The sequence below is a fragment of the Cyprinodon variegatus genome, unplaced genomic scaffold (genome assembly GCF_000732505.1).
Source record: "Cyprinodon variegatus isolate N-32 unplaced genomic scaffold, C_variegatus-1.0 Scaffold403, whole genome shotgun sequence".
NCBI classification, from domain to species: domain Eukaryota; kingdom Metazoa; phylum Chordata; class Actinopteri; order Cyprinodontiformes; family Cyprinodontidae; genus Cyprinodon; species Cyprinodon variegatus.
This window is the reverse complement of record NW_015150856.1, coordinates 683,543-698,368: the sequence shown is the minus strand read 5'-3', so window position 1 is coordinate 698,368 and position 14,826 is coordinate 683,543. Positions and strand designations below refer to the sequence as shown.

The 14,826-nt window shown below is 35.9% G+C and overlaps 2 protein-coding genes and 1 pseudogene across 7 annotated transcripts in view; all 3 read right to left on the bottom strand.

Annotated features, from left to right (window-relative positions):
• Window positions 1-14,826, bottom strand: part of LOC107093011 — a 67,626-nt pseudogene that overhangs the window by 23,839 nt on the left and 28,961 nt on the right.
• Window positions 735-14,054, bottom strand: LOC107093008 (ELAV-like protein 1). Of its 6 annotated transcripts, none has more exons than XM_015387791.1 (7): window positions 13,931-14,052; window positions 9,219-9,278; window positions 5,889-6,069; window positions 5,168-5,271; window positions 4,523-4,685; window positions 4,170-4,395; window positions 735-2,987 (listed from the first exon to the last, which is right to left on the bottom strand). In XM_015387791.1, the coding sequence occupies exons 2-7, from the start codon at window positions 9,252-9,254 to the stop codon at window positions 2,663-2,665; spliced, it is 1,035 nt and encodes a 344-aa protein (XP_015243277.1). In that variant the 5' UTR covers window positions 9,255-9,278; window positions 13,931-14,052; the 3' UTR covers window positions 735-2,662. The 6 variants fall into 6 exon arrangements, with proteins under 6 accessions (XP_015243277.1, XP_015243278.1, XP_015243276.1 ...); XM_015387792.1 differs by having other exon boundaries at window positions 4,532-4,685; XM_015387790.1 differs by having other exon boundaries at window positions 4,532-4,685; window positions 5,889-6,081; window positions 13,931-14,034.
• LOC107093010 (tetraspanin-3-like) overlaps window positions 14,399-14,826 on the bottom strand; it is a 10,336-nt gene continuing 9,908 nt past the window's right edge. Inside the window, exon 7 of the mRNA XM_015387795.1 lies at window positions 14,399-14,757. Within this exon, the coding sequence (XP_015243281.1) occupies window positions 14,677-14,757 (81 nt within the window). The 3' untranslated portion in view covers window positions 14,399-14,676. The remainder of the gene's footprint in view (window positions 14,758-14,826) is intronic.

The following is a 14,826-nucleotide window of genomic DNA, read 5'->3' as shown; positions in this document are numbered from 1 at the left end:
CAACATAAACTACGCTCCAAAAGGTGAATGGCAAGCATTTGAAAAAACATTAATGGAAATGTAAATGAAGAAATGTTAAAATGCCAGGTAAATATCGTTTTAGAAGTTAATGTAAAAATTCAGCTTTAGGTTTTGTAAGAGTTTTCATTCACAACACATTTTCTAAAGCAAGACTAAACCAATAAAGGAGTGGTCATATTCCCCATTATAGATGCATGTTTAATAACTTAAAAAGAACATCACAATTACTAAACTTTGTAGTTATCCCTTAATGCTCTTGATTTACTGACAGATTTATAGGCATCTGTACATTTAGGATGTTTCTAAATGTTTATTCTAATATTTACCAGATTAGGTGCAATATATAATATTGGTATTCATTAACATAAGCAACATTTTTTTTCCAACTATTGCAACTCCTATGACCTGTATTATGCACAGAATTCTCTATATATTTATAGAACAGTAAACAAATGCACAGTAGGCGTCTGAGGACATGTAATTTTAGTAATTCTGTAATGTTTCCACATTTCAATGAAGTTACTCAATGTTAGCAAACATTAGATGAAGTTATGTTTAACATGTTTATGACAAAAACAATGTTCCATTAAAAACACTAGAATATGTATAAAGTATAATAGCGTACAGTCAAATAAATAAATGCAACTTATTTTACACTAGTTTATCATATAAATTAAGGCAGACTGCAGTATTCTCTGACTGCCTATCAAACAACTTTTAACATTTCACACATTTCAAACAAGACTGCACATGGAAAAGAACAAAAGCAGTAACATGTCAGTATAAAACAAAGTGTATAAAAAGTCCAGGACTATCACCTGCTCTCAGCAAGTTTTAAAATATTGCACAAAGGACTCAAACATATGGATATCCTGAAGGTTGGATTTTCTTTTTTGACTTGGTTTTAGTCCTATTTTCATGGGTTTAAATACATACCAAATGTTCCCTGGGTCAGTGTCTGCTGAGTTTGGATAAAAGGACATAAAATCATTCTTACCACCTTTCCACAAAATCAATGAAAGGAAGATGAACTGCTGTATGCTGAGCTTGACATATGAAAACATTCAGATCTTACCAGAAAAAAAAGCTATATCTGCTAATATTAGTTTTTTTTAATCACTTTAAGTTGACATTAAAATATTTAAATACCAAAGACTTTTCTTAAAATGTAAATCTAGAAAATATCCAATACACATTCTGAAAGAGCAACCAGATTCATGGGGGGCTATTTATGCAAGAACAGCCAATCCTAACATAAATTCTATTTACTAATCCTTTCTGTTCTAATTTTTTGTTTTTATTTATTTTTTAAATCTTTTATATTTTCTTTAAGGATGTTTTCTCTTAAAACGCGGCATCAACACAATGTAACCCTCCCTCAGTCGTCTAAATTTGTTTTGGTCCACTTGATGTTTAATATATGAATTCTGTCTTGCTATTAAATGGAGAATAGATTAGAATCATCACGAACTTTTGGGAGGCTGGAGAATTTCTGCTTCGAAAAAATAAAATAACAAAACTCAAATAAAAATTGCAAATAAATGAAAGAAACAAACGAAACAAAACGTTCAAAATGAAATAAAATTTAATGGTTTAATATTTATAATGGAACAACCAAATCAAAAAAAAAAAAAAAGAAAAAGAAAGAAACAAAAGCAAACCTTAACTTTAATTGTTAACAAAGGCTATTCATTTATCTCCAAACTTAGCTCTTCTTTGCACAAGCTTGCAACTTAAATTGAAACAGAAATGTGGCTCCCTACAAAGAAATATAATTAAAACAAAAGAAAAAAATATATATACTAATAGGGGTTGATGTCAGAAAGCTTCACATAATTCAGTACCGATTTATAAAAAAAAAAATCCAGAAACATTGCGAGTTTTCTTACTAAATCCCCTAAAAAATGTTTGATGTTTGGGATCTCTGGCTTTGGTCCTTTTTAAGTCTTATATATTGTCTTAATCTTTTCTTGAATACGAGTTATGTAAAAACAGAGACAAACCCTTAGGGGTACCAAAACAAATAGATTTTTCTGCACAGTCGAAATGTTGGTCAGAGGATGAGCTGATGTTTGTCAGCATCAGAAGATTGATATCCAGATAATTTGCAAACATAACATTTTAAAAGTGCTTTGCTTTTATCAAACATGTTCAAAACAATGCCCCCTATTTAAAAATTTGGTGTGTTGGCATGTGTAGTTTTTAGTTATTTTTGCTCCATGTTAACCATTGAATTGTCCATTTTTGAATAAGCTGTTTTTTTATTATTCAATTCTTTTTATTGGGAGCCCTCCACTGTCCTCATGCTATGAATCATGCAACATATAAAACAGTATTTTAGATTTTGACAATTTCAATCAATTTGAGGAATTATTATGAATACAAAAACAAATTTAAATTGAGTGACATCAAGTCCCAAAAAAAAAAAAGAAAAATTAGTATATCAATACGGAAAAAAAAAGACATGAAAAGACACTTCTTTAGACAAGTACAAAGGTGCAGAAGAATGAAATTCTCAGTTTACTCAAAATACGAATAAACCGAAAATGTGCCAGACTTTGGCATTAAAATTCACTTTTCTACTAAAAAGCCTGACACAGCCTGTTAACTGCACCCTTCTACACAAACTGTCCATATCAATCTACTTGTGGCCCTTGCTTGTCTTAAAGGACACTTGCAATATCTTATCTCCGAGCCGGTACCCGTTCAGACTGGTGATGGCCATCGCCGCCTCCTCGTAGTTTGTCATGGTTACAAAACCGAATCCCTTGCACTTGTTGGTGTTGAAGTCGCGGATCACCTTAACATTTGTGACTGCGCCGAAAGGGCCGAACATCTGCCACAGGATGCTCTCATCAGCATCCTGACCCAGATTGTAGATGAAGATGCACCAGCCAGACGAGGAGCTACCGGGAACATTCACGCCTCCCATGCCGCCCATGTGATCAACACCCATTGGAGAAAACCTGTCAACACAAAGCATCACCATATTCTTAGAGCAAATTGCGACAGATTTCATTAAAACAAAATGTTGCTCTAGTAAAATATGTTATGCCATTCCCCTAAAGTTTTAACTATTTAACTATTGATGGTGTCTTTGAAAGCAACCAAACCATTTAACGTTTTCCCCTTTAATGATTTATGATTAGTAAAATTACTATCATAAAATGCACAATGTATTTCAATTAGATATTAATAATTGGCCTAAAGCAAAGCAACACATAACTGGAGTGGAAGATAGATAATACTTCCAAAGATATTTTTAATTATAAAAAAAAAAAAAAATCAGTTTTTAGATTTTCCTAGAAGGTTCGCAAGACGGACAAAATCCATAAAATTTTTTAATAGAACTGAATGAATGAATATTTATTCGAGACATTTAAAGCAGAGTTAGCTTCTAAAACACTAAACGCTTTAACCATCTTACAGTTCAATCTATAACCTGAAGAGAAAAAGGCTAGAAGGCCGCTGCAGTGCAAATCTACCAATGACATGAAAACCCACTTAAACTGACATCCAGGCAATATAAGCATCAACAATAAAAAAACAACCAAACAGCTCATGGTAACTCTGGAGGAGCTGCAGCGATCCATTAGGTGGAAGAAACTTTAAAGGCTGTTGTAAAGTATTAGTTATGCTCTAAAAATTTGTCATTTTTAAAATAACAAGAATACAAAGGTAAAGGAAATTAGTAGTTTTTCCCAAACCATGAAGGAAAAAAAGCTGTACTGTGAGAGAAGTTGTGCAGCGAAGACGACACCAAAACTCTTGATATTTTTTTAAAAGCTAGAAAAATGTCAACTCAAAAAACAAAACTAACACTGCATAACTTCTAAAACAGGTTATCCAACAAAAAACAAAACAGGGTGCTGGGAAAACAAGTAACACAGGAAGGCTGATTAAAGATTCTTGAGTTTTCAGATGCTTAATGATGGGTAAAATGTTAATCTATCCGATCACATATCAATAAAATTCACTGAAGTTTTAAGGTACACAGTAATAATATGTGGAATTGTTAAGAGTATTAAAAAGTCACAGCATTATTGAAGCTGTAGTTTATTAGTGCAACGACAAAAAAAAATAAATAAATAAATAAAGCAAATAAAAGTAAGAGTATTAGTAGTTGTGTTTAAATGTATGCTACTCACCTAAACCGTTGTGCCTGGTGGTGCAAAGGCCCGCCGAAGCGCCGGGACTGGTTGTGGTAGAGCTGCGAGATGACCTGCGTATTCTTCACCTGGTTTGGGTTGGCGGCAAATTTCACTGTGATCGGCTCTGAGGCTCCAGGCGGCTTTTGACCATTCAGGCTCTTGACAGCTTCCTCAGCCTCGGCTCGTTTATCAAACCGGATAAAAGCCACCCCACGAGAGACGCCTGGAAACCACAGAACAAACTGTGACTACATTTTCAATCAACGGTATTGGAAGCACACCTAAGAATGGTGGCTCATTCTTATATTCAATAGCTAGAATTATTTTTAAAAAGCAAGGAAGTCATTCACCTGTCGTACCTGAAGACTGATCAACAAGTACTCTGGAATTTATGATATGCCCGAAGCGAGAAAACATTTCCTCCACATCCTTCTGTGTCATGGACCTGGGCAGACCGCTGATATACAAGTTTGCATCCTTTATTGTTTCAGAGCTGGGCCGTGCGTATGAAACCTGGCAGAGGGAATGAAAACTTCATTAAAAATACAAAAAAAATAATAAATTGTTGTGAATGTGAATAAAAATTTTACCAGAAGTACTTTGACAATTCATTTGCGCTTTTTAAATATTAACTTTACTTGAGATTTTTTTTAAACAACCAATATAAAAAAGAAAAAAAAAAAAAGCTTAAACAAAAATCAAATTGTTTCCTTCTACTTCTCATCTCAGACCAAAAACTACAGCACCTAAAATCAATGTCAAACTTTTAGAGTTACAAAAAATAAATAAAACCTAAAAATATGTATGTATAAATATATAAACGGCCTGTCAAAGTAAGACATGTCAGAAAGGGAAGCAAGTCATTCGACTTCTCAATCCCTTCATCAGGCTGACATGTTATTAGCTAGTTAGCAGACAGCACAGGAACCACAGGAGAGTAAAAAGAAAATAAAAACCTTGCTTGGAGAATTATAGAACACCTTAGTGGACGTTACCTTGATAGTTTTGGACTGTAGCCTTAGTCCATTCAGAGTACTGATAGCTCTTTCTGCATCACTAGGGTTAAGATAGTTAACAAATCCGTACCCTAAACTGTGGCCTAGAGAAAAAAAAAGGAAAACAATAAAATAAAACAAAAAAACGTTGTATAGTTCAAAATAATCTGCAAACAAATATTAAAAAACAAAACAAATCTTAATATTGCATGGTGTGCAAAGTAAACAGACCATCAAAAGTTCCAATAACAAATTCAAAAGTGGGTCAAAAACTGTGATTAAATGGGAATAAATCTGGAACAGTTAATAAAAAAAAAAAAAACAGAATAGGAAAGAACAGAACCCAGAAACGAGACCATAATCTATCAACCTCACAAAGTTAAGGTCATCTTAAAGCATATATACATAATAAAGGCTAAACTATTTCTAAAACCCAAAATAAAAAAAAATGAAGTATTATTAAAAAAAAAATTTTAAGTTGCGCTTTAGGTTTCATTTGTGTTGAAGTCACTGGTGGTGCAAAAATAGTGAACATAGCCTATGTAACATAACTCAATGGTTGGAGGCTATATTAGACCTTTGCCACCCTGCCTTTGGTAGTCGCATGATGTCTTTCATTTGTTTCCCTTGTCAGCTGAATTGTTTGAGTTTTTTATGTTATGGTTTATTTATTAACTTTTTTTTTTTTTTACACGTTTTTATTCTCCACAGTTTTGCTTACCTGCCATTTTATCTCGCACCAGCTTGGCGGACTCCACCTCTCCAATGCTGTTGAAGAGGCTTCGCAGCTCGTCTTGAGTCATGCTCTGAGGCAGGTAGTTCACTATCAGGTTAGTTTTTGCATCCTTCGCCTCATCCCCTCCCATGTGGTCTTCATACCCGTTAGACATCTCATACACGTCCTGCAAGTCAGCCAGTTGTAAAGAAAAAAAAAAACATAATAAGCACACTGAATAAACAGAAAAGAGACTTGGTAAACTAACTACAGATAAAAGTACACACATTTTTCTGTAGTTTTTTTTTTTTTTTCTGACAAATTGCAATTGTTAAAATGATACTAAAATGAAGCCAAATAGGCAGAATGAATAGGAAAAGAGCAGATTGATTTCACCACAGTTTACCCAGGAAATCAGTTTTTATTCTACCAACTTAGAAATGTTTGCCTCCCAGAAAAGAATAAAGAAAATTACACAATAAAAGTGAAACAGACAAATAGCATCTAATGTTAAAAGCAAATTATATTGGTGTCCATGGTCTGGGGTAGAGTACATCCTGACGCTTTGGATCAGTTATATTTCTGTAGAGATGACGAGTGATTCAGGTTTATTTTCAATGTGACAAGTGGAATAAGTTTAATATAGGAGGTGGAGAAGAACCTGAAATTGGGGAAATCACAGCTTGTCCTACATCTTTATGATCATTCTCCTCAACAACAAAAAGGTTCCTTCACTCTGATCTTGCCTGAAACAGGCAAGTTCATGTGAGTTGAGGATTAGTTTGTCATCGAAGCATCACTTGTATTATTGTATGCCTCTCTAACTTTCAGGAAAACCATCCCTTTTTCCTTCTAAAATGTTCCATAGAGATAGATTTATGTAACAAATAATTTTCAACCGACTGTTAGTCCCCATTTTCATTTTTGACATGTTAATAGCATAGTTCATAGTTAAATTGCAATTGTCTACCCAGATAGTGTCCAAAATTTGAAAGAATCACAAGGACTGCTTGCATGCATTGCCAGATAGGCTACTGTTTACATCAAACTAAATAAATGGCTCTAGAAGATCACCGGACTTTATTTTAACCAATCCAATTTCAACAAAAAATTAAAAACTAAGTAAAGGACTTCTCGTGTATTTTTTGCCTAGTCTTTAATATGTAACAAATAGATTACAGATGACAGAGTAAAAAAGGTGATGAGGAATTTTTTGTCAACTTTATGACTCATTTTGCAATGGCAAAGTGGTTATGTTTAGGGCTGCAACAACGAATCGATAAAAGCGATAAAAATCGACTTTTAAAAGCGTTGGCAACGAATTTCATCATCGATTAGTTGTGTCGCGCGATTATTGCGTCATCCGCCGCGCCGTCATCACTGCCTCTTGACTAAAGGGGGAAGAAAAAAAAATATGGCAGAGCGAGTCAGCGCCGCAGGTGCAGTGTTGCCAACTCAGCGACTTTTCAGACCCCTCCAGCGACTATTTTTCAAAAAGCGACTAGCGACAAATCTGGCGACTTTTTTCGGTGTCACTGGCGGCTTTTGGAGACTCTTACGTGAAAGCATGTATCGTTCCTACTCTGCCGTGGGGCGCCTCCCCCACCCCAACCGTGTTTTCCCGCAGAAGTCCCTCTCAGCGCTGCAGTCAGAGCCTCAGCGTCCAGACTGCAAATGAAGCGCGCATGCACCGGGATTGACGGCGCAAATTGATCACAATAATTAAAATAGCCTGCGCTTTGTAAAGCGAAAAAAGTGATAACATGCAACTTTTTTCAAAAGAAATTAACATGGCACGGAACCACCATGTTTGTTTGGTTTTAAAGTGGGGAAACGTTACGTTAGTTTCTCAGGTAGCTCATCTGATGCTTTCCTTACCGTGTTAGTAGGTTACAGACAGTGATAAGGTTGGCTACTTATTTTACTTTTAATTTCATTTGAATTCGCTTAAGCAGCGTTTATATTTACTTTATAAATAAATTAACTTGCAAATTATGAGGGCAAGGCTTTTAAAGTTTAAATCTTCTGGCGAAGATAAAGTAAAGAAGATCCTGCAATTTATGGAAGTAAAGCAGAATAAAATCCAGCAAGATCAGTAATATGTCAATTAATTATATGCCACATTCCCATGTAAATTGGAGTCTTTGGAGGATGTGTTTTTTTGCACCCCTAGTTCTCTCATTTTTATTCCAAATACAATTTATAATTTGAATCACAGGGCTATTTTTATCTCTATGGTTCAGTATTTTCTCAAGTAGCAACTTTAACTGCTATACTTTCCTGTCTTAAAAGGCAGAACTCTTCTAGTCTAAAAAAACGAATTTGTTGAAATGGGGGGGCCTATTGTTTGAACCCCTTAGGGGCTTTTAAAAACAAAAATGTCTTTTTTTGCGCTTTATGAAACAAAGTAGCCTATATTTTGTGGATGTACAGCTACATTTCTCATGTAAGTTTGCGTAGTTTTAACACAAACATTTATTTTTCATATTGCACCAGTACAGTTAATGAGCAACCTGTACTTGTGTGCTTGTTTGTTCTGTCTAAAATGTTTATTTTGGAATAAAGAGGTTAATATAAAAAATATTTTTTGTCCGATTCCTCGATTAATCGAAAAAATAATTGTCCGATTCATCGATTTTTAAAATAATCGTTAGTTGCAGCCCTAGTTATGTTACTCATAAACGTAACTAAATCTTACGCCAAGTTCATTTTTCTACAGACAGTTATAGAAGAAAGATAAAACAGCTATTAAAGACTGAGGAAAAAGTTCAGCCTTATCTTCATTTTTCTTTTTTTGTAGTCACAGGCCAAACATTTGAATATAAAAAAGTAGCTGAGTAGCTTGTGTGGCATTATTGTATTCATTCTAAGATTAAAAAGCTCCATCACCATAACCAGCACACAGCTAATCTCCATTTTCAGTTATTTTCTTTGGCTAGATGGGTCAAATCTAGTGTGTAAAGATCTCTGGAGTCTGTCTCTCCATCTGTTAAGTTCCCGCAGCATGACTTAAAGGTAAAACTAACCATTAAATCAACCTAAATGAGGAGCATTCAGATCAGCGAGGGACTCTGATTATGCAGTCCTTTGAGTGGGAAACACTGTCCATCAGGATGAAAGAGAGCCCTGTTATTACACCAGTCAGCTTGGTGGGGGCAAAGAGCAGCTGTGTGTTGGACATTTATCATTACTTTTATCCAGCAAACCGCAAAAAATATCTGCCAGTTACGCTATCTAATCTCTGGTGAATAACAAAGCCTGCACTTTGTTTTCCTGCAAACAGGTGACACACTACTACACTGCTTGCATTGGGAGCAGGGATTTATTAATACTCACTTTAAAGTACTTATTGTGTCCTCGACGAACTGCCATGAAGACACTTCACTGCTCCTGAGGCTGAGCGAAAATGAGACAAAAAGCAGACAGCATGACTGCCACGAAACATGCGCTACACTACAAAGGACACACAACCGGGGAAATAACTATGATGCTGAATAAAAGTCTGTTTGAATTAATTTGGCCTGATTAATATTTAGGGGAGTTCAAGTATAGAAAATGTAATGTTTGTTAAAAAATCAACTTAAACTGGAAATGACAGAACTTCACTGGGTTTGGAGTGACTACCATCATGGTATATGGGGATGCTATGGAGCCTGGAAATGCAACTTGTTTGGCAAAATGATGGCAACAAGGGGGATGAGAAATGGAAACAAAACAAAAAAAAAAAACAACTAAACAACAGTCTGAAACCAGAAGGGAAATAATCCACACTTCACCGTTAGATGACACAATGACTGCAGAAGGGAAATAATCCTTTTAACACAACCCTTTCATGCTGGGCCTTAAAGGGCGTCCAACTAAACCAAAGGTACAACCTAGACTCTCTTCTAGAGCTACTCTGAACCAGGGTTTCTTACTAATGTCTTTTTTGAGCCTATTTATTTTCTTTTTTTTTATCTTCTCTGCTGAATTCAATAAACTTTTTTGCCTGCTTGCTGATTGTGTCTTTGTGTTTTTTCTCCATATTGGGATTTGGCATTCATACCTCGCCTTAAGGAGCAGTAGAAGATTTTTTCTTACGCATTTTTTTTACCATGTGGCTTAAAGATCAGCTGCTTAGCAAGCAGTGAAATAGAAGGTCAGGAAATGAAACTAAAATAAATGGTCCCCACTACAGCGAGAAATCCATGAATAACCCCAACCAATCACAAAAAAACGGCCCGTTGTGCACGATTGGTTCCTGACACGTCAATCAGGGTCATCTGCTCCTGTGCGCGTACCCTGACACATGAAAGCATGCAGGACGCCATGGCTGGAAGCTAGCCACTGTTATGCTACGTTCACAAATAAAGCAGGGGGTTCGGTTCGACTGCTGAGCCGCTGACTGGACCTGAGGAGGGGGGCTGGGGACCAGTAAGGTAGGCAGGGGGAAGCACGGGGACGTGTGTTTCGAGGCTGCCGTTACCAGGTCAGGTTCGTTCACTCAGTCCCCCGCTGGCTCCCTGTTTTGACTATGTGCTGCACTGAAGTCTACCAAAATCCCAGACAATTTTGAAATTACCCCTAGAATTTTTAGGTCTGAAAAGTAGGACATGTTTGGGGGAAAAAAAAGAGGACTTCTGGTCAACCTATTCACACCTAAAGCAGCAAGAGAAGCAAAAACGCCTGTGCTGTTTGATTGTTTATACTTGAAGTTTAGCTCTGATGCACAGCTGAAGCTTCTTTGCTGCTCTGGCTGTGCAGTGGAAAAAGTGGGTCTGATGCAAGTTGGGAGAAGCTACCCTATCCTTTCTTTGCCTGTAACAATGGCAGCTATATATGCTGTAATCAGTGGGTAAAAAGTAGTTTGAATCTATTTTAAAGTGAGAAAGTCCACCTGAAACCATCTTCAGTGCTCTCAGATCATCCAGATTATCATCCTGACTTCAAATATAATTTCCGTCGGAACCGCTCAGAACCCCCGTACACCGACGGTGCACTGTCACTAGGAATCCCATTCAACAGCAGCCTCTGGGCCAGTCGCCTCCTCACAGTTTGCTGCTGCAGCTGAAAGGTCTTTTTCATGTATGTAATCCAAACTGCAGACTCTGTGATAATAAAAGTGAACATGTTTTTCCGGCAGATTTAGGCATTTTAATTTAGGCGTTAATAAACTGTTTCAGGGGAATGATCATAGCGCTCTGCATCTTCACTGCTTAGACACAATGTTCCCGCTGCTCTAGACGCGCTGCAAACAGCATGCAGGTTCATGTGTTTTGAAGGCTTGGTTTCATTGGGTGGTCTGAAGGGAGAGGCATGGTTGTGTATGTTCAAAAATATAGCTGGCTAGAACCGTTTTTCCAAGATCTCTTACTGCACCTTTAATACGGAAATTAAGAAATATAATAATTTTATTTATATCCCACTTGGTAAACCCTGGCAGAATCCAAAGCATCATTAGCTGTGGGAAAATGGCACGTCTCCTTTTTGCTCCGACTATGGATTTAAGGATGAGACAGCTGCCTGTGAGACAGTGCTCAGGGAAGCAGGGAGAGACTCACCACAGCTCTGCTTTCTGTTGTCAGAGTAACCATAGAGTAATGGAAGGTTTCATATGAAGGCTGCTAAACTCACTGAGAAAAAGTGACAAGATTTTTCTCTAGTTGCCTTTAAAAGGGGAAATATGTAGCTAGAAATGTCCCCAAATATACAAAGTTAGAAACACTGGGCTGTTGACTAGTTTTTCTTCAATATAGAGATTGGTGCAGCACACAGCAAGCTCCATAAGCTAGACACCTTTGCAGCAAGACTGACAAGAGCTGCAGGTTGTTTTTTTTTCTCTAAATAACATATTTCATGATGTTTAAATTAATATAAACTCTTATTGTTAGTAAAGTAGGTGTGCAAAGATGCACCTTGCTATATCATATGATTTACATCTTTTAAATAGTTTTTTATTCATTCTGAAAATATGGCAGCTTTTATTTTGCTGTGGTAGTGAACCAAGATCAATTCCATGTTGCAGGAATTCTGTAGTTCCCATGTGATGTCACATATCCGAATTCACTCTGTCGCCAACCTCCACGTTGGTAGGCAGAATCACTTCAGAAACAGCTAAGGAAGTTTAACTATAAAGTATTTATTTTACATTTTTCCCCCACAAAATTTGCAGATGAAAGAATGTTAGGTGAAAGGATGTTCCAACCATGCAGACATCTCAAGAAAGGGTAGCTTTTCATTATTTCCTGAAAAAGATCACATATAGGATGGACCGAAAACAGAGGAGTTAAGCGCTGGACATAAGCAAGTGTGGTTATCAATCACCTACCACCGGGATCGGCCATCAAACAGTAGAAATAGACCAATATATTATGCATTTTTCTTTTTTTTTTTTAAATCAGCCAATGCATGCATTTTCCAGTGCATTAGTGAATTCAGCAGCTATGTTTTGAGATCATGTAAAATGCATGCATTGCCATTCCTTCCATTTGTTTTTTTTTTTTTTTATATATTTTTACTCAAGTAACATTTGTTATCATTGTGTCTTTTCTTTTAATCATATAAATGGGAAAGGAAAAACTAGTATAGACTCAAAGAAAAACTGCATTGTTCCGCCCCACACAGAATGATTAGGGCCTCTTTATTACTGGCAGGTATTTTACAACATAATGGAATAGTAAGGTTAATTAATGAGTGTTAGAGTGCGGTTTAATGTCTCTATAACATGCAAGAAATTTTAAAACACAATTGAAGAGACATTTATAAGGTACATGTGCTACTGTCGCATCATTCTGCATCTGCTATTTGTGCACAAGTCACTTGTGTCATCCCTCAGTATCAGCTATTTCTTTAGATCATATAATACTGTACATATAGAGTATTAAGAATATAGGCTGACATTGTAAATACACCAAAAACTTTCATTTACTTTCTCTTTCCATTAGTTCTGTTCAGAGACTGCTTATTATTGGGACTTTTGACAAAGCTATATTTCAGTATATAAGCACATATTTAATTAAGCAGTACATATTCCAGAAAACATCTCAACTTGAAAATAGTTTTCTCAATTTCCAAATGTAGTTTGCACAGTGGAATATCTAAAAATAAAATAAAATCCAATGGGATTTTGTCTCAGCTTCTCACTTTTTTAAATGTAAGTTGATTATAAAACAATAAACTAACAATCATCTCAACTACCATGACAATAATAAAATTTAAACCCCATGTTACTGACATTAGTTTTTTTTTTTATAAACAAAATGTACTAGTATTCGTATTTAATCTCGAAGATGAAAAATAAAAAGAAACATTGGAGAACAAAAACTCAGATTTAAAAGAGAGCCGAACTTTACCAATAATTACTGTGCACATGTCAAAAGTATATTATTGTAGAACAAATTCACGCTGTACTTCTGAATGTGTTGTCTTAGTAACTAGGCCGTTGCCATGGTGTACCGCATCATCCTATAAGATTGGTTGTCTGCTCGATCCATTTTCCTGCTGTTTGCTCCTTAAAGGCTTCAGTTGAATGATGAAAAATATAGTATCATGCTTTTTGTTTTCATATATGAAAATTGTATTTTACCATTTTATAATTAAAAAAAATAGTGTACAATGCAGCGGCCCGAGGAGCATTACAATAAGTTAATAGCATAGCATGATAGCAAGCTGCAGACTTCCTTTCCCGCTATTAAAGATAAAACCCTTGCAGTGAAACTCTATTTGACTCCAAGCAATAGACTGAATGGTTTTATTTGCAGTAACGTATGGAGCTACCACTTATAGGTGGGGGAAATTGGTCTGTCTAGCAGGGTTGTGCTACATTGACGCAAAGCATCGCGTCCCCATTTTAGAGAGCGTACTGTCAGCCTTCGTTCGTCGCGGCACCGAAAACCCGCGCGGCCTGCTAACAGGCCGCGGATGCTAACACCGTTAGCATTCAGCTTCACAGGCCTTGAAAACAGCATGGCGCCCATTCGCATGTTGTAAACTATCGAGACACGAAACCTCGACGTACACTAGTAAATCTCTCCGATTATAAAAAGAAAAACTATATATTCGATTCTTACCAGCTTATGGGGTAGTTGCTGTTTCTACTCCCCGCTTCTATTTATCCTCCTTTTAGATAACGTTGCCTTCAAGTCAGCCTGACGTCGAGAAGAAGCGGAGGAAGGAGGACGTGACCACGTGACGCCTCTACAGGACATACTCAGCATGCTCCTTATCTTGCTTACTATCCACTATTTTCATCCACACCAAAAAGCTTCCATTTATTATATATTTGTAAATGTTCAATATATATCACAAATACATAGAAAATGTATTTAAATCTATTAGAGGCGATGAAATACAAAGAAATAAAAAATCACAATTTCCTTTTATTAACAAAAAACAAAACAAAAAAACATAAAGAGCATTGTGTATTTGTGCCTAGTAGAGCAAGTTCGTTTTCAATTACTAAAGAGGTACAATTTTAAATAAATACAATAGTAAAACATATGCACATTTTAATATTGCAGCAGCTATAACCAATACATATGAAAGATAAAGAAGTAATTTGGTCTAATTTCAGCAGTATTTATTAACCATTAAAAGTAAAAGATGTCTGCATTTGGTATTTTTAAAATATGAAACAAAAAAAGAACACATTTACCAAAACAAGTGTAAAGAGTTCATAAAAAAGACATAAAATAAATGTTTGACAGTTTATTGCAGACATCATCTTTATGGAAAAAGATGGCCTGTCATTTTCTAATGCAGTTACTTTAAAATTCTAAAACAGTGCTTGGAGCAGTTTTTTTCCCCTCCTTTGTCTTTAACTGTAGTGCAGTGGGTGATATTTGAAAGGTTGTTGTTCCATCATCATCATTCGTCCCATCGTAGTAAGCAAAACCAACTGCATAATAATGGAAAAAGGGAAAGCAACATTTCGTTAACTGCCCAAAAGTAAAATATAAAACATACT